The 20780-nt window shown below is 51.0% G+C and overlaps 8 protein-coding genes across 8 annotated transcripts; 3 read left to right on the top strand and 5 right to left on the bottom strand.

The window, feature by feature from the left end:
• Nucleotides 1-151: 151 nt before the first annotated feature.
• On the top strand, nucleotides 152-702 carry BDW70DRAFT_154860 (proteasome regulatory particle lid subunit SEM1; the record flags this gene model as incomplete). The annotated part of the gene is made up of 3 exons (XM_073739933.1): nucleotides 152-338; nucleotides 394-505; nucleotides 666-702. The coding sequence occupies 3 exons, from the start codon at nucleotides 152-154 to the stop codon at nucleotides 700-702; spliced, it is 336 nt and encodes a 111-aa protein (XP_073600974.1).
• Nucleotides 703-1197: 495 nt separating this feature from the next.
• Nucleotides 1198-2856, bottom strand: pgkA (phosphoglycerate kinase pgkA). The gene is made up of 3 exons (XM_073734884.1): nucleotides 2636-2856; nucleotides 2152-2578; nucleotides 1198-2095 (listed from the first exon to the last, which is right to left on the bottom strand). Exons 1-3 carry the CDS (start codon nucleotides 2699-2701, stop codon nucleotides 1323-1325), a joined length of 1266 nt encoding a protein of 421 aa, XP_073600973.1. The 5' UTR covers nucleotides 2702-2856; the 3' UTR covers nucleotides 1198-1322.
• Nucleotides 2857-2985: 129 nt separating this feature from the next.
• On the bottom strand, nucleotides 2986-5148 carry BDW70DRAFT_125496 (Mpv17/PMP22 family protein). Its single transcript, XM_073734883.1, has 5 exons — nucleotides 4795-5148; nucleotides 4541-4657; nucleotides 3906-4242; nucleotides 3691-3857; nucleotides 2986-3637 (listed from the first exon to the last, which is right to left on the bottom strand). Exons 1-5 carry the CDS (start codon nucleotides 4858-4860, stop codon nucleotides 3566-3568), a joined length of 759 nt encoding a protein of 252 aa, XP_073600972.1. The 5' UTR covers nucleotides 4861-5148; the 3' UTR covers nucleotides 2986-3565.
• A 341-nt stretch (nucleotides 5149-5489) lies between these two features.
• Nucleotides 5490-7815, bottom strand: BDW70DRAFT_879 (TRAPP trafficking subunit Trs65 domain-containing protein). The gene is made up of 4 exons (XM_073745091.1): nucleotides 7350-7815; nucleotides 7015-7287; nucleotides 5838-6963; nucleotides 5490-5787 (listed from the first exon to the last, which is right to left on the bottom strand). Exons 1-4 carry the CDS (start codon nucleotides 7522-7524, stop codon nucleotides 5625-5627), a joined length of 1737 nt encoding a protein of 578 aa, XP_073600971.1. The 5' UTR covers nucleotides 7525-7815; the 3' UTR covers nucleotides 5490-5624.
• BDW70DRAFT_154856 (snoRNA-splicing protein PRP40) lies at nucleotides 7793-10305 on the top strand (the record flags this gene model as incomplete). Its single annotated transcript, XM_073739932.1, has 3 exons — nucleotides 7793-7933; nucleotides 7995-8149; nucleotides 8205-10305. 3 exons carry the CDS (start codon nucleotides 7793-7795, stop codon nucleotides 10303-10305), a joined length of 2397 nt encoding a protein of 798 aa, XP_073600970.1.
• A 699-nt stretch (nucleotides 10306-11004) lies between these two features.
• Nucleotides 11005-13732, bottom strand: BDW70DRAFT_125483 (uncharacterized protein). The gene is made up of 2 exons (XM_073734882.1): nucleotides 13020-13732; nucleotides 11005-12966 (listed from the first exon to the last, which is right to left on the bottom strand). The coding sequence occupies exons 1-2, from the start codon at nucleotides 13333-13335 to the stop codon at nucleotides 11414-11416; spliced, it is 1869 nt and encodes a 622-aa protein (XP_073600969.1). The 5' UTR covers nucleotides 13336-13732; the 3' UTR covers nucleotides 11005-11413.
• Nucleotides 13733-14079: 347 nt separating this feature from the next.
• On the bottom strand, nucleotides 14080-16174 carry BDW70DRAFT_125482 (C2H2-type zinc finger protein). The gene has a single exon (XM_073734881.1). The coding sequence runs from the start codon at nucleotides 15422-15424 to the stop codon at nucleotides 14699-14701; it is 726 nt and encodes a 241-aa protein (XP_073600968.1). The 5' UTR covers nucleotides 15425-16174; the 3' UTR covers nucleotides 14080-14698.
• A 3577-nt stretch (nucleotides 16175-19751) lies between these two features.
• Nucleotides 19752-20485, top strand: BDW70DRAFT_125477 (uncharacterized protein). The gene is made up of 2 exons (XM_073734880.1): nucleotides 19752-19934; nucleotides 20038-20485. The coding sequence occupies exon 2, from the start codon at nucleotides 20039-20041 to the stop codon at nucleotides 20192-20194; it is 156 nt and encodes a 51-aa protein (XP_073600967.1). The 5' UTR covers nucleotides 19752-19934; nucleotide 20038; the 3' UTR covers nucleotides 20195-20485.
• Nucleotides 20486-20780: the final 295 nt, after the last annotated feature.

Here is a 20780-nt window from a genome sequence, read left to right as displayed (position 1 = left end):
TGGCCTCCGCACAGTACGCCTCTTCCTCGAACTTTACTCTTAGCCTACCAACAGCCTGGCATCTACCTTCCTATAAATTCCTATTGCGAGAAATTGCACCCCACCGCCAATTACTCCTCATCTCGCCAGCTGCCGCTCATCCACCGCCATAATGTCAAACACTCAATCTCAGGATACAAAGCAGCAGGAAGCTTCACAACAACCGCAACAACAAAAGCCTACCGTGCTTGAGGAAGATGATGAGTTTGAAGACTTTCCTGTTGATGGTGGGTTTTCCAACGGCGCTTTTGCTGAAGCTCTTCGTTCCCTTTCTCCAGCCTCCCCGGCGGCAGCGCCATGTACTACGCAAGTACTTCATATCAACAAATTACTAACCATTCTATAATGATGCAGACTGGCCCGAGAACGAAACTGAGCAGGCTACTGCGAACGGGAATAACGTACACCTGTGGGAGGAGAGCTGGGATGATGATGACGCCGCCGAGGACTTCTCCAAGCAGTTGAAGTATGTCACCTATTCTATTACCTGAGCCTTCATATCTGCTTTTCTAATTCAGTCACTCGCGTATTTATGCCTCTGTCTGCTCCATATATGTTCCGAAATTGGCATATTTCACTCTGATGCTTGCTGCAAGTCCGTTGCTAACCCGACTCTTCCATAACAGGGAAGAACTGAAAAAAGTCGACGCCTCCTCATCCTGATACCGTGCACAATAGATATGGAATTGACAATGAGAATGAGCATGATAATATGAATACTACATGATAGCATTTCCCCTTCCACCCACGTACACCTAATTGCAACGCACAAGTCGTCCTATTCAGCCATAACATCTGAAGCAAGACTCAATGGTAGCAGTCATCTTAAGGAGCAAATCCCTACCCTAGACCACTTCCAGGGTGGACTGCAATGGGGTGCAAACTGATGGCCTATCGCGCCTCGTGTGATACATGGTAGTGCTCTGTAATGGCACAACCAATGGGGCGGGCTTTCTTGTGATTGTCCATTCTGAGGGATTACATGCGCTTTATTACTGAAGCGAATGTTTACTTGAGTCGATATTTACAATGATCACAGCGATGTCTGCGAGGTGTCTGTGGCTAAATGAAAAGCAACCATTGTCACAGTCTAGGACCTGTAGCTGCAGTAACAGTTCAAAATTAGATTCTTGCATATCTATATGTATAGAAGAAAGGCAGGCAGGCAAAATCTTGATTTATTATTTTGAAGTCATGGTACATTACATTCATCTCAGTTTCACTTTTCCTTGAAGGAACAAGTGTAGATTGTCTCGTTTTCAGAAAATTCTTTCTTCATTCATTTACTTACTTTTCTCAGAGAGAGCAGCAACACCAGGCAGTTCCTTGCCCTCCAGTAGCTCCAGCGAGGCACCACCACCGGTAGAAACGTGGCTGATCTTGTCCTCAGCGCCGTACTTTGCAGCAACGGTAGCGGTGTCACCACCACCAATAATGACAGTAGCACCGTTCTGAACAGCCGCCACAGCAGCGTCAAGAGTAGCCTTGGTAGCCTTAGCGAAGGGCTCCATCTCAAAGACACCGGGGGGTCCGTTCCAAAGAATAGTCTTGGACTCGGCAATGGTCTGCTTGTAGGACTCGACACTCTTCTCGCCAACGTCCAAACCCATGTAGCCGTCAGGGATGCCCTGCTCATCAGTGGCGTAGCCAGTCTTCGCGTCGGCGGCAAATTTGTCGGCAGTGACGTAGTCGACGGGAAGAACAACCTTGACGTTGTGCTTCTTAGCCTTTTCGATGATGTTGCCGACGATCTTGCTGCCGGCCTCATCGAAGAGACTGCTTCCAATCTTGACGTTCTCGAGAGACTTCTTGAAGGTGAAAGCCATGCCTCCGGTAATGATGAGGCTGTTGACCTTGGGAAGGAGGTTGTCAATTAGCTGGATCTTGTCGGAAACCTTAGAGCCACCGAGGATGGCGAGGAAGGGCCGCTGGGGCTCCTCGAGGGCCTTCGCGAAGTATTCGAGCTCCTTCTTGACGAGGAATCCGGAGGCCTTCTGGGGAAGGTCGACGCCGACCATGGAGCTGTGAGCACGGTGGGCAGTACCAAAGGCATCGTCTATATAGCAGTCAATAACGGACTCAGGTGCAAGAGAGTACTTAGAGATTACTAACTGATGTAGATGTCGCCCAAAGCAGTCAACCCTTTACGGAACTGCGCAACTGCCTCCTTGTCGGCCTTGACCTTGTTGCCATCCGCATCCTTAGAGCTTCCTTCCTCCTCGGCGTGAAAGCGCAGGTTCTCAAGAAGGATGACCTGTCCACCGGAGGCCTTGTTGACAGTCTCCTCGACCTCTGGGCCAACGCAGTCCTCGGTAAAGATGACGTCGCGGCCGAGCAGTTCCTTGAGCTTGGGCACAACGGGCTTCAAGCTGTACTTAGGGTTCTTCTTGCCATCAGGACGACCAAGGTGGGACATGAGGATGACGGCCTTAGCGCCGTTATCGATGGCATACTTGATGGTGGGCAGAGCACCGACGATACGCTGAGGGTTGGTGATTGTGGTGTTATCGTTCTTGTCGAGGGGGACATTGAAGTCAACCTAGTCACAGTTCAGCGTTAGAGGGGTCATTAGGGGGCGTTTATCGGCTCAACGTACTCGGATCAGGACACGCTTGTCCTTGAGATCCACATCTGTGATGGAAAGCTTGCTGGTGAGAGACATTGTTGCTATAGCTGTACGGGGAGAGATGGACGGGCAGGAACAGCTGGTGGGAAGAGACCAGGGATAAATAAAGCGCGTCAGGAGACCAGACCACCTTGCAAATGCTGAAATTGTATCACGGTGAGTGGCGGGGTATCCAGAATCGCAGAGCTACCATTTGCTTTGGCGACATGGTGGGGCTGCCGGTGAAGGAGGAGGGTTCGGCGGGAGTCGGACCACTGATGTCATGTCCACGACGGGATACTTCGGGCCTCGCTGCTTCAAGACATCAACCGGGGGAACATTGAACCTCCGCTGTCTCATTAGCCTCGGATCATACAGTACAAAATCACGCTCCGTTCCTCCACGGAGTTATACATCGCCGTCCCATTTTCGTCCTCAGGGTCCTGGAGCTCCCCCGCTAGACATGACGCCGAGCCGAACTACGTGCTCTGTCGGAAGCTATAAGTGGTAACGTTCGCTGCATGATACAATTCAAGATTTATCTGCATCTCTCTTCTGCCTCGTTTAAAATTTGAGAAAAGTTTGACCCATGCCTTGCACCTCAAAATAGCATGATCCGATCCAGATTCACAACGCCTAGTAAGAATTCAACGACACAGAAAGTAGTAAGACAACGAAAAAACACCAGAAATAGCGGATAAGACAGGAATGCAAAGGGCCGATAGGATCAACCAGTGATGTTTCGTACCCATGTCTCAAGGAAGTCAATTGGGTCAATACCCACAGCCACTTTTCACGAAAGAAGCCAGGTAGTCGCCATAGTGTACCAATCTAGTGTTGATTGGCTTTGAGCATCTTGCCTTGGGGGTGACCGTAGTACAATGAGCGGCGATGGTCACATTTGTGTCTATACCCACCGATTTACTCTTCTTCAGCGGAGTTTGTAAGGGAGAGGTATGCAGTCCAAGCAATACCAACCGAGGAAACGAATGGCTGGAAGACGATATTAACAGATGCAAAGTACCGAAGGAGGGGCCTAGACTCACAATTTGGAATTGAATGGGAACGACTCGGAAGTTCAGAACTTGCACCGCAGGCCAGAGGACAAAGTTGGCCTTGAGAGTCGGCAAGTACACATCCTGGAACTTGCGGGTTAAGGCTCGTTTACCGCCGCCTTCAGCAATCGTCATATAAGAGAAGAAGCAGACCAATCCTATAATAGATTAGTCACCGCTGAGCCTTGCTGGCTTTATACACATACCGAAAGGGGCAAACAGAAGCTGGTCGCAGGCCACCCGCTTCAAAGCAGAGAATGTCGGGTTCTTCTTGGCCAGTGGAAACGTCCTCGAGAGGAAGCCAAACCACTGGAACTGGATAGGAGCCATGAAGAAACCATAAGACATGAACCGAATCAATCGTTCAAAGTCAAAAGGAGGAGGCGTGTGCTTCGCATGACCCAATTCTCCCACGGCAGGGGGCTTTTCCTTCTCCAGATCATGGATTTCAATCGCAATAAAATCGTCACCACGTCGAACTCCTGTTCGTGCTCTGAACGCTGTGATTAACTGGGCAACCGTGTCCGCAACTCCACCAAGGATCTGGTATGTTGTTAGCCATTCATTGTCTATTTGTGATGCTAACGTTGACGTAGTCGCAACCATCGCCCCAGACACATCACTTGCGCTTGTGCTTTTGTACCACCGAACCAGGGGCCATAAGAGTCCCACTCAAATAACTGGATAATGGCCTTCTCTCCGCCTCATTCCGAGGCGTTGATCAAGCCCCAAGCCTCTTGAAAGTCTTCCTCGAGTCAAATCGTTATACCGCCCATGTAAACGCAAGTGATGTGCCCTAAGCGAAGGCGCCCCAACTCTGCATAAGCCCAGGAAAGCTTACCGCATTGGTGACCATAGTTGTAAGGACCGGCTTCTCTGCATAGTAGGAGTTGAATTTTGCTGCCAACCGGGCAGTCGCCGCCATCTCGATCATAAAAATAATGGTATGAAGTAGAGGCTATAAAGAGGAGACAAAAGGGTATTAGTCCAGTTGTTCAGAGACAGACCCGCGCTGGCCCGTGACGCATAGGGGAGAGGAAGAAAAGAGCGGCGATCGGGAAGCGAAGGGGCTAGCGAAACCGAGACACAACTTACCAAGCGACCGTAGATATATCTCCTATTCAACCCATCCAAGACTCTGCGGCGAGTTGTAGAAAACATTGTGAAGCCTTGAAGAAGAAGCTAATAATATAAATGTGGAGGAGATGAGCGAAGGCGAGGTCTGAGGTCTGGTCTTGAACCGGTCGGCGACAGTATGACGCAAAGGGAGTTCTCGACAAGAAGGCGACGGGATGCTGGAGCAATAAAAGTGGATGCTTTGAGGGACCCAGTTGGCCGGGGCCCAGATGACGAACCGACAATGGAAGGACGGCAGATTTGATTTGGAGAGAACAGGGACGATCTGAGGGCCCCTTTCGATAATATTCTTGTCAAAGTAGATGAGAGAAGATGTTGAGTTTGTTCTGGAAGACTGAGACTGGTCGAGGTTTTTTGAAAGAGCCCCTCTCACCTGAGCCACCTCAAAACTTTAGTGTAGCCCATGATCGGCCCCAAGACGCCTCTGGCGCTTACCTATGCAATGTCAACTGCCACCGTCCTGGCGCTAGGGTCTGGACACGGATGTCGCTCCGGAGTCAGCGATTCATAGCGATTCATTGTTTACTAGCTATTTCCATTTGTTTACCTTGTTTCATGTTTCAGAGTAACTGGCAAGACAATTAAACTCCATCCAGGTAAGTTTACACAAATTACACAGATCTTCCGTCGGTTGTTACTCAAAGCCTCTTGGATGTATGCCTATGGTAATGCGCATAGTTATGCATGTAAATTAGTCCATCTGTGCACTATGCGTTTAATCTATCCCGGATTGTCTGTTACCTACGGTCGAATTCAACTGAGGAATCACATTTCTAGAGGGTCATAAGCTATACATTTTGCCCCAAGGACAAAATATCCGGAAGATCCCTGATATCGGTTGTTTCATTGGTATTTACATCGATAAGACGTACTGATTCCAGCCGTAAGGAACCAACCGCAAGGGGAAGAAACTTCAGTTCAGTTGCGAAACAAGTGCCTGGTAATAATGGGCTAAAGGACACAGATTAGCCTCGTCCTTCTCAGGATATAGAAACACTTACCCAACACGAACGTCGGTACTCAGACTGACGAGGTTCGCTTCCTGTCCGGCCACACTCTTCTGCATCGCATGGACAATATTATCGTCGGTCACTGCTTCAGCCACTTGATCGCTCCGGCGGTTCGACATTGACGAGGACGATGGTCGCGCCACGTGCCCTCTAGCGTTTGGTACCTTTCGCCTGGGAATAGCAACCATGGCAAACTTCCGAGGTGCAGAGGAACGGTTGACGATGAAAACGCTCCATGAGAAAGGCTTGCCGACTACCACACTTGGTGGACCCGAGAATGACATGGTCACACCCAGATCGGTTGCAGAATAAACCCTCTCTCTCAAAGATGTTCGATTCGCCTGGGATCCTCCAGGCACAGCACCAGCCTGACTAGGGAAAGTTAATAGACTTGTAGGACGATTTGTCCGCTGCAGGGCCTGGCTGGGAGCACCAAAATTTGGGTTAAGTGCCATTGAGAAATCGATATTGGTCGTCCATTGCATTAGGATTCGAGGGTTGCAGTTTTCTGACACTTTGATAACCGCTTCCAGGGATATGTCCAGCGAGCTCACAGACACTGTAGTCGAATCTCTTGAGTCTGGCCCAGATTCGGGGGTCAATTTGTATATCAGAGTAACATCATCTCGAGGGGAACATGTAACAGGTGGCACTAGCCCGGGCCCGTTCGTCAGCATCTCAATGAAACCATTTGACAACCGAAGATCTGCCTTATCAAATATCACTTCACAGTTCAAGAACGGCGTGACTTCGAAATCAAGGCTGGCGATGGTCGTTGGCCGTCCGCAAAATGAATTCAGCCTGGAGTAGCGTATCCTTGCACTGGCAGCTGGTACGATGCGTGTCGGGTGGCCTGACTCTTGGAGCACATGGTATATAGGGTCCTCACTGTATTTCGCGGGCACGACTCGCAGAAGCCTTGACGCTGGAAGAAAAGGTTCTTGTTGATCAAACGCGGGGTCTGTTGTGAGGGGTTGCAAGACATTGGTGGAAGCGGGCACTAAAGACGGGAGGTATACATCTTCACTGGAGACATGCTGCCGAGTATTCGCTGGGTTAAGACTAGCAGAGGCAATGAAGATTACAGAGGGGTGTTGGATGCGGATACGCGGACGCTCTACATGACACAGTTAGCCCAATTGTCAGACAAAAGGTATAATTTCCTCACTGAGAAATGTCTCAATATTCCATATAACGTATACATGGTTTCCCCCTCCAGTTTCACCTTCGAATTCGCTGACAACGACTAAAGGATCGGCCTGTGTGTCCGCGACCCCTGAGAAGATCAGATCACGAGTCGGTGTTGGATTCTCGGCGACGGCCTCCGCCGGATCGATTGCAAAGGCATCGAGGCGTACTTCGAGGTTCTGGAGATGGGCTTTTAAGCTGTTTTGCGAGCAGTTCGCGAGCCTTAGGACTATGCGGGCTGTGCAGAACTCATCTGTACCAAACTGCATATGAGTAAGAGACAAAGCTCGGCGAGGAAACAGGTCTTTGGCTTACCGAAAAATAGAACGGATCGCTGGGGTATATATGATAGGACAGATGGTAAATCGTCTGCACCTTCTTCGAGCGCAGACGTCAAGGCTGCTTCTAGGTCAATGTTCGAAGCATGCGGAACAACTGTATCGAGAACAGCATGCCTCAGGAACTCCCCAGGGACGTCGAGGCTCTGCATAGCGAGAGCACAACTCGCATTCCCACGTACGTTTCGTAGTTAGAGAGGGTGTTCCCACAAAGATTCGGCTATCTTAACTTTCATTTAGTCAACAGTGTCTTTCCAGGCACTTGACACCGCGGAAATGGGGATGGGGGAGTTGTGCAAACAAGACAAACACTTGGAGCCGGGGAGCTTTCTCGCGACGGTCTAATTTTCTCGAACCTCATCGGCCCAAATAACAAGCCGCAAGAACGTTGGCCTTGAGAACTTGTCGTCAAGGTGCAAAATGAACCCAATGAATGCGCCGACTGGCCCTGCCTCCCTGTGGCAGGAAGCCCGCACTCCTGAAGGGCGCGCTTATTACTACAACGTTCAGACGAAAGCGACGCAATGGACGAAGCCCGTCGAATTGATGACACCGGTCGAGGTTAGTGAGATGTCCTTGTGCATGCGTGCTGCATTTACTGACATCTTGCCTTGTTACGCAGCGGGCATTGGCCAACCAGCCGTGGAAAGAATATACCGCGGAAGGTGGACGGAAGTATTGGTCGAATTCGGAGACAAAGGAGAGTACATGGGAAATGCCAGAAGCGTACAAAAATGCGCTGGCGCAAGCTCAAGCAACGCAACTTCCGCCTGCGGCGTAAGTATCTAATCCATTCTGCGTGCCTATGTTGTACTTATCAGATCGTGTGCAGGGGCTCCACGTTTGTTGCCGGCGGTGTTAGTTCACTCTCCTCGTATCCCCAAACGCGTGATCGTGATGACTACGATCGAGGATATAATGATAATCGTGGAGGTTTTAGTGCTAGCGATGCCAATGCCATCACGGCTGGCCCTCCGCTGGGCGCGACACAAGAACCAGACTATGGATCGCTGGAAGAAGCTGAGGCGGCATTCATGAAAATGCTCAAACGCCACAACGTTCAGCCTGATTGGACGTGGGAGCAGACTATGCGTGAAACAATCAAAGACCCTCAGTACCGCGCTCTCAAGGACCCCAGAGACCGCAAGATAGCGTTCGAGAAATACGCGGTCGAGGTTCGCTCGCAGGAAAAAGACCGGGCGAAAGAAAGGTTCGCTAAGCTAAGAGCAGATTTCAATACCATGTTGAAACGCCACCCTGAAATCAAGCATTACACGCGGTGGAAGACCATCCGTCCCATCATTGAAGGTGAAACCATCTTCAGGTCGACCAACGATGAGAACGAGCGGCGACAGCTCTTTGAAGAATACATTCTGGAACTCAAGAAGGAACACGCCGAGAAAGAGGCTGCTGCGCGCAGAGCTGCCATGGACGAGCTTGTTGGTATCCTCAAGTCCTTGAACCTCGAGCCCTATACTAGGTGGTCGGAGGCACAAGCCATCATTCAATCAAACGAGAGAGTACAAAACGAGGAAAAATTCAAGGCTCTTAGCAAATCGGATATTCTGACTGCTTTTGAAAACCATATCAAGTCGCTTGAGCGCGCGTTCAACGATGCCCGACAGCAGCAAAAGGCAGCAAAGGCCAGGAAGGAACGACATGCCCGTGAACAGTATGTTGAATTACTAAGTGAGTTGAGATCCAAAGGGGTTATTAAGGCTGGCAGCAAGTGGTCAAAAATTTACCCTATCATTCGTGAGGACCCGCGTTACCTTGGGATCCTTGGAAACTCAGGCTCCTCTCCTCTGGATCTTTTCTGGGATGTGGTCGAAGAAGAAGAAAGGTCGCTGCGTGGACCCCGTAATGATGTTTTGGACGTCCTTGATGACAACCGATTTGACGTTACCTCCAAGACCACTTTTGAAGAATTTAACTCAGTCGTGTCTTCCGATCGCCGGACAGCGAAGATCGACCCCGAAATCCTCCAGGTCATCTTCCAACGCATCCAGGAAAAAGCGCTTCGTCGCAATGAAGAAGAGAAACACGCAGCAGACCGGCACCAAAGACGCGCAATTGACGCCCTGCGCTCCCGCCTGAAACGCTTGGAACCTCCTCTTCGTTCCACCGACACATGGGACCAGGTGAAGCCCACACTAGAGAGATACGATGAATACAAGGCCCTTGAGAGCGACGAACTCCGTCAAATCGCTTTCGACAAGGTCATTCGCCGCCTTAAGGAGAAAGAAGAAGATGCCGAGCGAGATCGCGAGAGAGACAGAGACCGCGGCAGCCGCCGTGATCACCATCACGACCGTGACCGTGACCGCGACTACCGCAGCTACAGAGGCGAGCGACGCGGCCCCGCCAGCCGCCACAGCCGCACCCCAGAACCCGACGCCTACGAAGCAGACCGGCGCAAAGCCCAAGCAGACCGTGAGCGCTCCTACCGCAAGGCGGCGAGCGGACTTTCACCCGTCCGCGAAAGATGGGACGAACGGGATAGAGACCGCGAACGAGACCGAGACCGCCGGGACCGGGACCGCGATCGCGATCGCGAACGAAGCACACGCTCCCTCAGTCACTACGAGCGCGAGCGCCGCGACCGCGAAGAAGAGCGCGAACGCCTTTACCGAACCCGCGGTGATCCCCGCGGTAGCCGTGATGAGCTCGACTATGGCGGCGACTCGCGGAGTGCCGCTGGTGCGACCACTAGCAATGAACGGCGACGGCGGCGCGACAGTGACACGGAGAGCGTTGCAAGTCGCTCGACAAAGCGGTACCGGCGGGATAGTCGGGATCGGGACGCGAGAAAGGATAGGGAGCGCAGGGAGCGGACGCCTACTTCTGCTGTTCCTGGGCCTGCAGCGGATGAGGCGAAGGAGGAGAAGGCTGTGCATTCAGGTAGTGAGGAAGGAGAGATTGAGGAGGATTAGGGTTGTACGGTGAATATGGGAGCATGTGAGCCGTTTATACTCATGGCCCTCAATAAGAGAGAATATACGTACATTGTTGTAGAAATCTAATGGATCCATGCGCTGCCTAAGTTGTACCCTACTTATGCACTTCACACAGAGTACCCGACTAATTCCTTAGCGGGACTACCAACCTGCGACTATCCACTCATTCTTCTTTGTATCAGACCATATATGTCCCTCAGCTTGCACGGCACTAAGTTCCGCATGATCGCTATTTACGTAGTAGCGCGGGTTTGGTCCACTGTTTTAAATTCCATCCTTATCATGCTCCTAGGGTTACAGGATATAGACCGATACGACTTATTGTTTTGAACGACTGCTGTGATTGCTGAACTACTTACGCAATATTGTTTCGGGCAAGTTCAAGTCCAAGTCTATCAATATTGCTGGATATCTACCCATCTTCCACTGAATAAGAACGAGAGTAGACTCTAAACCAAGATCGGATGAGAAGGGACCAAATCGAGAAGGATAGGCCACAGCCGAGCTCACCAGGCAGTTTCTTCAGTATGTAGCGCGTGTCTTCAGCATTTGATTAGATAAAATGGAGCAACCGATTCAAATACACCAGTGAGGGGTGTTTAAAAGGTGAATGTTGATGTAATAAAACAAAGACTAGGAACTCCGATAGATAACCACAGGTTCGGTGGAGAGATACGCATTATCAGGGCTCAGATCAAATACGTGGATCTAGACGAGTAGAATCATTCCGTAAGCTACTGGCTGATGCAATGTTGTTTACCTAAAGTAAATCGCTTTCAAAGTATATATCATGTATGGCATACAGAAGCATTATAGAAGCGCAAGAAATAACCCGGAATCAATGAATGCAGGAGCATGGAACGCAAGATTGTAACAGAAGTAAATCACGTTATATCAAATGACAGTCTGTAGAAAAGGTTCAACATAAGTGTCATAAGGTCATAAGGTCGTTCGTGGTCATGGCGGGTCATTCACAGTTCATTTTTCATGTAAGAATCATGGCATCATGAGTCATGGTCCAAAATAATGTAATATGAGACAGTTGCAAGAAAAGAAGAACGCATGAAAGACATTAAAATGGTAGTTAAACCATGACACCAGGAGACCGCCCACGCATGGAGCGTCTGTCAGAAACGGACCAATTCTCTTCAACTTCGTCAGGATAGATCGTCCTTGGCGTGTGGTGGTTCAAGCTCTGGGTGCGCTGTGGGAGGGAATACGAATCAGAATGGGAGCGCGAGTTGGAGCGAGAATGGCCCTTCGACATGGACTTGGAGCGTTCTTTACAGACTTTATGCATCTCGGCTCGCTCACGGCGTTTGTGGTCGAAGTTTTTCCATTCTCCTATGGCGGAGTTGATACCCAGGGCGGCAACCCCGACACTGGCGATATCGGAGAGCTGGTTCTTTCGTCGGCGGTGGCGAGCCTCCTCTCTTGACATCTCACCCTCTCTCACCTGCTTTGCGCGCTCTTTGTGTTTTTCCATGCTTTCGGCTAGGGAATGAGCTGCGTGGATGGTTGCCGCGGCCGCGAGGCCGGTAGCCCATAATGTCTCCCGATTAAGTTTGCTGAGTTTCTTGCGATCATCGGTACTGTCATCCGTGTCAGAATCAATCTGCTTGGTATCGCGTGATTGGTCTTGTGTGCTTGTGCTTTGGGAGCCAGGGCGCGAGTAGTGCCCCACGGTTGTCTGATCGTAGTTCCCATCGGCTCTGGCTCCCGGCTCGGGGAGGTAATAAGCTCGACTCACATCTCTGGAATGCCTTGTCCGCGGCGGGCTCGGATGGCGGCGATAATATTCATCGCTGCTGTAGCCATCGTCCGAGTAGTCATCGTACCGTGAAGACCGGTGGTGACGACGGCGCCGATCATCCTTGTCGCTCCGGTCACTCTTATCGTCGAGGCCCAGAGCTGCCATACCTTTGTTGATATAGTCAGAAACGCTCTTGCTCCGCTTGTGGCGAGGACGAGACTCGTAACTGTCGTAGCTATCTCTAGAGTTGGAGCGGTGACGAGGCCGGGATCGGGAATGGGACTTTTGGAACCGATCATAGGCCTCCTTCCCTGCAGCCGCTAGAATTCCCGCAATGGCGGCGTCCTTGGCCTTGCTTCGGCCCTTGGAGCGGGAACGGGAGCGAGAGCGTCTACGAGATCTCGAACGAGAGCGCGACCCATTGACGACACGGTTTGTAGCGAGGCCAGCAAGCGTAGATTCAAGGATATGGCGTTTGGAGTGCTTGTCAGGGTTCCGGTCAACTAGGCCATCGGTGCCTCCAGCAGCCAGCGCAGCGGTCAAAACGCGTTTTCCTTTAGCACCGGACCATTCACCTGGTTCCTTGCGTGCGCGAAACGCCTCGATCGCCCCAGCAGCTAAAGCGGCCTTAACTGCTTGGGCGATGCGCGCCTCGCTCTTGTCGCGGTGGTGGTGGCCTCCACGGGACGGAGATGGCGAATACGAGTAAGATCTGTGGTGGCGGCCACGAGAACGGCCTCGCTCATTGTCGCGGTGCTTGGATCCCGCCGAAGCAGCCCCAGCTCCTAGACCAAGGGCGCCGAGTGCACGCTCTGACAGGGATCTTCGACGACGGGGCGGCGAGCGGCTATTTGACGGCGAATATTCGTACTTCTCACGGCCGCCTGGTTCAGTCAGTCTTACCTGGTCTGTTCAACCTAAGGATTGGAACACGCACGCCGTTCATCATGATGCCTGGATCGTCGGGAGCGCGACTCGTATCCGTCGTACGGGTCGTCGTAGTGATCTGCCGAGTGCGCCTTGTGACGGCTCTTGCGTGAGCGCTTCGAGTCGTAGTCGCCGTGTCCATATTCGTATGCGTCTCTCGCAGGATGGTCGCGGTAGTATGCGTCCCTGGTTCCGCCAGTGGGGCCGGGGTTGGCATGTGGCATGACGGCCGTGGAGTGACTCCCGCCGTGCGTGGTCCCGGTATAGTAAGGCGCCTCGGGATACTCTGCGGGAGGGTATGGTGGTCGGCTATCGTAGTAAGCCATCGCTAGAGAGTAAGGTAAGAGAAACTAAATAAGAAGAGAAGAATCACTGGCTCAGTAGTTCATAGAGGATGATCTGATCGACGGCCGTGACTGCAGTGAGGGATGAAGGGAAGAAAGAGATCATAAGGCAGGGCACAGAAGAGCAACCCAGCTGTTTTAAGTGTGGCCAGGCCGCTGGCGAGCGAGGCGGGGCACCAGCCGCAGTCACGGACTCTGACGTAACGGCGTAACTTCTTTATCCCTTCTGTCTCAGAGAGTCGCTGCGTTCAAGCCACAAATCACGAGGTTCGAGATCAGCTTCCATTGTATCATCTGTGGCTGGCGGCCGACGGCCATCTCCGTACCATTGGAACCAGGTGACCAGGTTTAGCATACCGTCATCCGCCGCAGAGACGGCGGCTCAGGCGCGTTTCTTAGTGGATAGATAAATCAGACTGAATTCATCATGATGCTCGGGCTATAGTACAATCTGTCTAAGTCGGATTTTTCAGCGGTATGATGTCATACGTATTCTTAGAGCCTAGTAGCAGTCTCGAACATTCCTAGAGTCACTGCACTGTACTGATAGGGACTCAGTAATTCGAGACAAAAGCAATAAGTCTGGTTTACTCTCTAGGTAGGCATCAGATAGCTCCACAGTCCCTCCCGCTGGGACCGCGGGTTCCTGATCCAACCGCTTCTACCTCAATTCTGTGCTTGGCACATGTTCCATGGTTCCACGTGACTCTTGGAAGGCAAAGACCGGGCATTATTCAAGACAATCAAACCCTCTGGGTATCATATGATTGAGGCTCAACTGAGCCTTACTGACGTCGCTTTGTTATAGTACATGCCTTTGGCCCTGGGCCATGATCTTCAGGCCCTTCATGACGTAAGAAGACAAACAAAGAAAAGTAAACGCTGATAGCTGGTACATGCAGGTCTCATGCGAAAAAGAGTTAAGGCAAAAACGAATAAACAATGCAATGAAGGATAAACGAAGAAAAAAAAAAAACACGCTGCTGGGAAGCATAAGTCTATCCAGTTCTATCCGTCGTTTTTCAGACGGCGAGAAGAAGAGAAAGGAATAGTAAGGCAGTAAAAGGATGCAGTAGGTCATGTCTCAGCAGCCACCTGCCTTCAACGGCTGTCGCTTCGCTCAGCCTTCTCTGTATAGAAGGAACCAGGTGAGCGCGTCGGCCGTATGAGTTCCATCAACGCCTGGGCCGCGATGGTCTTTTGGGGAAGTAAGAAGTTCTCTCAGGACCTTATTTGTCGGCCTTTGTGATGGCAGAAGGAGACGTCGTGGTGACCGCATCACACCGAAATCATCGTCCTCATATTATCGTAGGCAATCATATCTCCGAAACCATGCGTCAAATTGCTAATGATCGTACAAGCGGTTCGTTCTCCTGGCCGTCCACTCCCGGCTAGCATCGCTACTCCGCGGCGTCGAATTAGCAGACATTTCTTCTGAATGTGTCCGATGCGTCCGGATATGCTGTTTCATGTTGTCCTTCCGGGTAAACGCCTTGTTGCAAATCGGGCAATGTACGCTCTTCTCCCCCGTGTGTTTCTTGCCATGCCGTGCTGCGTGCCCTGAGGTCGTAAAGGTCGCTGTGCAGGCGTGACTGGCAGCGAACGGACAGGGATACTTGTTCTTGCGGGCTGGTTTAGCGCCAACAGACTCCTTTGACGTGCTAGCGATCGACGTTTGGGGTGATGGGGGTTCGGCCATGGAGTTACCACTGAGCCGTTTGTCCGGACGCGGATGGTAAGCGTACGGATCGTGCCGGGCGTAGGGGTGGTAGTAGGAGCCTGTGCCTGAGCTAGCTGTGTAGTCGTATGAAGAACAATCTGATGAACCCGGTGAAGCTGCCCTGGTAGCCTCGGTGACTGGGTCGAATGGCTGTCGCATTACCCGCGGTGATGGCGAGTCAGAGTATGTGCGACCATAATGATAGTCTGACGTGCTTTTTGTTGAAGGCGGTTCTAATTGATACTGTGATGATGTGGGATAATTCGGAATCCCATATGTTGATCGAACGGCAAATGCCGGGTTATCATCATTGTTCAAAATGGACACAAAACTTGACCTGCAGCTGGACATCTCCCTTGAACTGATAGGCTGATAAGAAAAGAAAAGACAAGAAGAGTGACAACCTTTAAGCAGACAGTCAGCTCGGGCTTCCCCCAGTCAGAGACGAACGAACGGTGGTATAAGAAGAAGTGGTGGTGGTATGAAACTCTATAAGCAAAGGATAGGGAAACAAAAAAGGAGAAAAAAAGCATGAGCAGAAAAAAAAGAAAAGAAAAGCAAAGAAAAGAAAAGGGTAAGAGGACACACACCAGCAGAATTCGTAGATGTTTGTGGTTTCGCCCGTGTAACACGCCCTTCACGATCTGTAGACACCAGACGGCGCAGATCTGACAGCAAACCGATCGACTATTCGAGACCGGCTGCCTTGCTTAGAGGGTGTAGTCGTCTCCACAAGACTCGATGGATGATCGGATCTCAGTCAGCTTTGTTCCGTTGTACTCACGGGAGGCTGCGTGAGTGAGAATCCCGCGGATCGACGAGCCGGATCAATGCAGCAATGTATTGTCTCTTAGCAGGCCCTGGTCCAAGCTGGAATAGGAAATTGGAGGTGTGGGTAGACGGTGATTGTGAATTTGACCAGCAGGTTGTAGTGGTATGTACCCAGGAAGGTTTCAGGCGGAAAAAAGAAATGTGGTGCCAAAAGCGATTTGCAGCAGTCTTCCAGAGAATACAGAGAGGCGAGAGAATCGACGATGAGAGTGGGGAGGTGCGAGACTGGTGAGAGCACGAGTAGAGAGGAGGGATGTAGAAGGAGTGAAGGAGATAATAAGTAGGAACAGATAGATAGATTAAAGAATAATATAGGAAAAGCATCCATCTTGAAACCGGGCCAGGGTCTCTGAGAAGCTCTGACCATACGAGTTAGCGTGTGCACTTTAGTTCGTCTAGAGCCCACTGTGGACTCGAGCTTCATGGCTGTGGACCGTCGCTAGGCAGCATAATTCTCGTTTAATCAACTCTGGAGATATTTCCTGTCATTTTGGTCATATGCTGGCCAATTGATCTTGCTCTCACGCATGTCTTTGCTAAAATTGTCCCCATAACATCGAATTTAGCGACATAAATCTCAACGAGGCTGCTCCCACCGTCCTGACAGTCCTGGCAGTCCAGCGTAAGCGATTTCTCCGAAGTAGAGCCAGACTCCACCCGCCTTACTCAGTCCCCGGGCCCGGGCCCTTGAAACGTTTAGACGAGTACGTGGTATTCACGAATAGTATCATCTCAGCCACAAACCCGTAATCCTGCTCCATCAGCGTGTCTGAAGAGGCGTCGAACCCCTTAGCCTTCAGGGCCTCCCCCCTCCCCAGCCTGCACTACGGGCAGACCTAACCCTTTTGATCCCTGCCTAGTACGTGTCCCTGTCGTCAGCAATAGCACTAAGTATACGGCCAATCTAGCAGCAATCCGAAGGCTACGTAAGTTGGGGATCGCATGAGAATAACGCCTTGACTGTTGGTCCTTCCAGCCTCGGTCATCAAATGAGGCGAATCCTCGACCCATAACCCAGGAATGCTAAGGCTTGGTCTGCTTATCACGCGAGGATAGCAGGCCACAGTAAGCTGGGCGCAGCGACCGACTTTCAGGGAATAACTACCCGCCCAGACCCGGTATTCAAAATACCGTAAGACCGAGACCAGGTACATGCCTATCATTTCCTATTCCAGTAAGGTTAGAGCCCTGTGGACAAGCTTTTAACCACGCTGCTGAACCGCGGGTGGTGGTGCTATCTGCATTAGTCTGTGACAGAAGGGTCCCCTACTACTGTACGGAGTAGTAAGCGCTGACCGATATACCACTGCACAAGAACTCGACATCTACCAACGGACCTCATACAGTTGACGTACCAAATGCGTAACCGGTCGTTGCTGTGCCCTGCTCATGCTTCGGCACAGCCAGGCCGCGAGTGTAAATCCGAGTCCAAATGCGAATGCGAAATCCGAGCTCGGATTTAAGAGAGGACACGAAACACTCCAGGTTGGGACCACAGTTGGGTTATTTTCGGTAAATTATAATAATATCTTATAATTTGCGCTGATTAATCGGCAGTGGATACGGTTCGAGCGGATCCCGGCACAGTCCCTGGCTCATTACCTTGCACAAGTTATGAATATTTCGTTGTATCTGCATAACTTACGACCCTCAATACCTTATCCGTGTTTGATTTCCACTGATTATCTGGTCGAGTCCACATTTCGTATAAGGATATGCAAGAGAACAACTTTACAATATTGATATCATCCATTGACGATACCTATGTTCTCAGAAATTAAATGCAAAGCGCAGGCTAACGCGGCATGATTTTCATCAATCGTGCGTCCCCTTCGCCGTGTTTGTCCCTTCACGGACGGTGGCTGAAGAGGCTTACGTATCTAAGCGAATGTCTGAACACCATCGCTGAACAAGCCGTTATTTTGTGTTTTGAGGCCATACCGACCCCCAGAACTTATGGACTTCTTTCGGTTAGACCGCCACATCCGCGCATCGTAGACTACGCCGTACGCGGGATGCATACGTATGCTTTCTCCATCTACGCCGTACATGGTCTAGTCCACAGAGATAAGGTGTTCCTGCCTCATCCTAGCTAGAGCTTAGCCTGCGCAGCGGCAAAACCCAGAACGTTAGTGAAGTCCACACATACACAGTAAGTTACGTACCCGACTCGGAGTACTTCATCTCCGCCTAGGCAGCCACCGAAAGGTAAATGTGTTCTCGCAGCGGAGCTTGGGAGAAGCAGTCAGGACACGCAGGTCAACTCGTGCTTCCCCTCACCGGCCCACAACGACAATTGCACAATTTATGCCGGGCCCCGCGGATGAACCCTCAGGCAGAAAAGATTTCAGCCTGGAACTTTAGACGATCGAGTCCCTGAACGCAGTGGATCCATGTCTAAGATTCTGAAGGTCTGAGAGCCTGAGAAAGCTGAGACACCAGGTTTTAGCACAGACTCCGATCATGCCAGAGGCTGGGCATTCACGCCGCACGGTGAAGCAGCGCTAGCTGAATGAAGCAGGAATCACGGATCTCGAATCAGCGACCATGCCAACATTGATGTTGCGACAAGTACCCCGTGTGGGGAGGATAATTGCTGTTCTCCTAAACTGAAAAGATCGTCAACGAAAGTAATATCCTGTAGTTTTGACTTTGGATCGAGGATGATCCTGAATCTCTGCCGTGCCGCCTATATCCATATATGGTTAGTGGACGACCCCTGCTCTGAACTGACGCTATTCAACGAGGCGCCGTCCAATCTTCTTGGCATACTCTGTATTGGCATAAGGCTGACCCTGCCTTTAAGAGATATCTGAGCCAATGACTGAATCTGCGCCTCGTCGAGTCCACTTCAAGGTCTTAGGTGTGCAACCACAGACCGAATCGATTGTACACCGAGTATGCAGGCGTTAGGTAACAATAATCCAACGACTCGGCGGCCTTGGTGACAGTTCACAGTTGGGACTCGAAAGTTCGGTTGAAGCTGAAGAGCCCGGCTGGCGATTTTCATGGAGTTGAATCAGGGTCTCCGGGGTGCCACAAATCAACGTGAATTATGTGGATCGTGGACCATGCCTCATGACGATTTTGTCTCTTCGACGGTCTACTTTTTAACCAACTCAACGAAACACGGGTAGAGACGAGATAGTCTGGCATCCCGCCAATCCCATCCTGCAATTTCACGCCGCCTCAAGGACAGCGAGGTGGGAGACTCTAAGAAGAAGGGACCAAGTTGTGTAGCACTTTCCAACTCGGGGTCGGAAACAAGAAGTCAAGACCTTGGGACTTAGGTAAGAGAAGAGATGTGAGTGGCCTAGGGGCCAAGCGGGCACGATCGGAGTCGCTCAATACGGATACGAGCTTGGGGACTTATTCGCTGTTGGGTGCTGACAAAGTCTCAAGAATCTGGCCCAGAAAGCCATGGAAGGCTAGAGAAGAAACAGGGGGCCTGCCGGTCACCTTGCTTGAGCCGGACCCTGGGGCTAGAGATCTTATCCACGGACTTACGACAGGGAGTCAGGGACACAGGCTGAAGGCTGTTGAACTCAAAAATGAGGGAGGGAAAAAAGCGTTCGAAGTCGAACAAGAGAGGAATCTAGAAGCTGTGGGGACGGACGAGCTGTTTCCGCTGACAAAGCATGCTAGGCGCACTGTATTTTTGGTAAAGTTACAGGGTGGTCACAAGCTGAGGGCCAAGGTCAGCTTTAGGGATCGTCAGGGTCTGCCGTGGACAAAAGCAGAAATTGGAGTGAAAATCCAAAGGATGTTCGCTGAGCCGTGAAATGGGAACTGAAATGTTCTCTGTATATTTCCGTAATTTACTAAATAACCTCGCAGGCTCGGAGACTTCACATTCACCATTGCCGATTCTTCTTTTAATCTTTCTGGAACTTCTTCTGTCAACCACATGACACGGGAGCCAATCTTTTCTTCCGTACCCACTATCTATTGGTCTTTCCTTCACAATTTCTCATTTCGCCCTTTGGCGGCCCCTTCAATTCCCTGCCCACTTCAGCACTACTGCATGGCCGTAAGTTTCTGCTTATAGTGGGGATCCCACAAACAAATCAGCAGTCGCAAAATCTCCTACCCGACTCGCATTTCGGCACTGTGCCCTAACTGCTTCTCACCAGGATGATCACTGATCAGCAAGAATGGCTCTCTTCTACTCCATATCTACATACCACATTTACATCATATCTACATACTAAACATCACCTCATGTTTCTACCCGTGGAAATCACCTCCAATGTGCAACAATTCGGATTTACAAAGAAACAAACCCGATAGTCGAACTTTGGCCCTGCAGCTTCATTACTTCGAGCTACGTAAGCCGAGTCGTCACGCAGTGGGGTTTCTGGTCTCTTGATAAATGACTAGGTATGGACCGCGTGCAGCCCCGGCTTGGGTTCGGCGAGTGCCAGGAGTGGGAAGGGGTCAAACCAATAAATCACAATCACTAAACCCGAGGATTGGGATTAGCTGCGATTGGAAGAGCAGTGGGGTGTGGGTGTTTGTGGGCGTCCCCATCTGCTTCGTGATTTCTGGGAGTCGGGTTGTGGCTACGTCGGTCGCCTACACGTAAGCCACACCCTCTTCCTCTACCTTTATCAAGCTACGGCGAGGCTTGCGTTACAGAGTTTGAACTTGCGACCGACTAAAGAGGCCATCCCGACTACTGATTGCGGAGCTAACACCAGTCTAGTCAGGCTGAGAAGCCCTGAAAAATAGTGAGGAGCTAGAACGGCCGAGCTAGCGGACAAGGGAACCCGAACCCAAGCCAACCAGATGGAATAGTCTCGAGCCCTGCTCCGGGATTCTGGCTATCTGCGTTGAAGCTGAGAGCTAGCTCGCTCACTACTTACGTAGGCGCATA

This window comes from Aspergillus foveolatus (assembly GCF_047715535.1).
Source record: "Aspergillus foveolatus strain CBS 279.81 unplaced genomic scaffold BDW70scaffold_1, whole genome shotgun sequence".
Lineage (NCBI taxonomy): Eukaryota > Fungi > Ascomycota > Eurotiomycetes > Eurotiales > Aspergillaceae > Aspergillus > Aspergillus foveolatus.
The sequence above is the reverse complement of the archived record's forward strand: the minus strand, read 5'-3'. Positions and strand labels throughout refer to the sequence as shown.

Bases quoted from the DNA above. Each gene is read 5' to 3' on its own strand.
- pgkA (XM_073734884.1), bottom strand. From the start codon at position 2,701: ATGTCTCTCACCAGCAAGCTTTCCATCACAGATGTGGATCTCAAGGAC. The intron at 2,579-2,635 runs GTACGTTGAGCC...AACTGTGACTAG, and splicing joins ACAAGCGTGTCCTGATCCGA to GTTGACTTCAATGTCCCCCT. The intron at 2,096-2,151 runs GTTAGTAATCTC...ACTGCTATATAG, and splicing joins TTTGGGCGACATCTACATCA to ACGATGCCTTTGGTACTGCC.
- BDW70DRAFT_125496 (XM_073734883.1), bottom strand. From the start codon at position 4,860: ATGTTTTCTACAACTCGCCGCAGAGTCTTGGATGGGTTGAATAGGAGA. The intron at 4,658-4,794 runs GTAAGTTGTGTC...TCCTCTTTATAG, and splicing joins GATATATCTACGGTCGCTTG to CCTCTACTTCATACCATTAT. The intron at 4,243-4,540 runs GTAAGCTTTCCT...ACAACATACCAG, and splicing joins CAACTATGGTCACCAATGCG to ATCCTTGGTGGAGTTGCGGA.
- BDW70DRAFT_879 (XM_073745091.1), bottom strand. From the start codon at position 7,524: ATGCAGAGCCTCGACGTCCCTGGGGAGTTCCTGAGGCATGCTGTTCTC. The intron at 7,288-7,349 runs GTAAGCCAAAGA...AGTTTGGTACAG, and splicing joins GCGATCCGTTCTATTTTTCG to ATGAGTTCTGCACAGCCCGC. The intron at 5,788-5,837 runs GTAAGTGTTTCT...TGTGTCCTTTAG, and splicing joins AGTACCGACGTTCGTGTTGG to CCCATTATTACCAGGCACTT.
- BDW70DRAFT_125483 (XM_073734882.1), bottom strand. From the start codon at position 13,335: ATGGCTTACTACGATAGCCGACCACCATACCCTCCCGCAGAGTATCCC. The intron at 12,967-13,019 runs GTGCGTGTTCCA...TGACTGAACCAG, and splicing joins CAGGCATCATGATGAACGGC to GCGGCCGTGAGAAGTACGAA.
- BDW70DRAFT_125482 (XM_073734881.1), bottom strand. From the start codon at position 15,424: ATGTCCAGCTGCAGGTCAAGTTTTGTGTCCATTTTGAACAATGATGAT.
- BDW70DRAFT_125477 (XM_073734880.1), top strand. From the start codon at position 20,039: ATGATCACTGATCAGCAAGAATGGCTCTCTTCTACTCCATATCTACAT.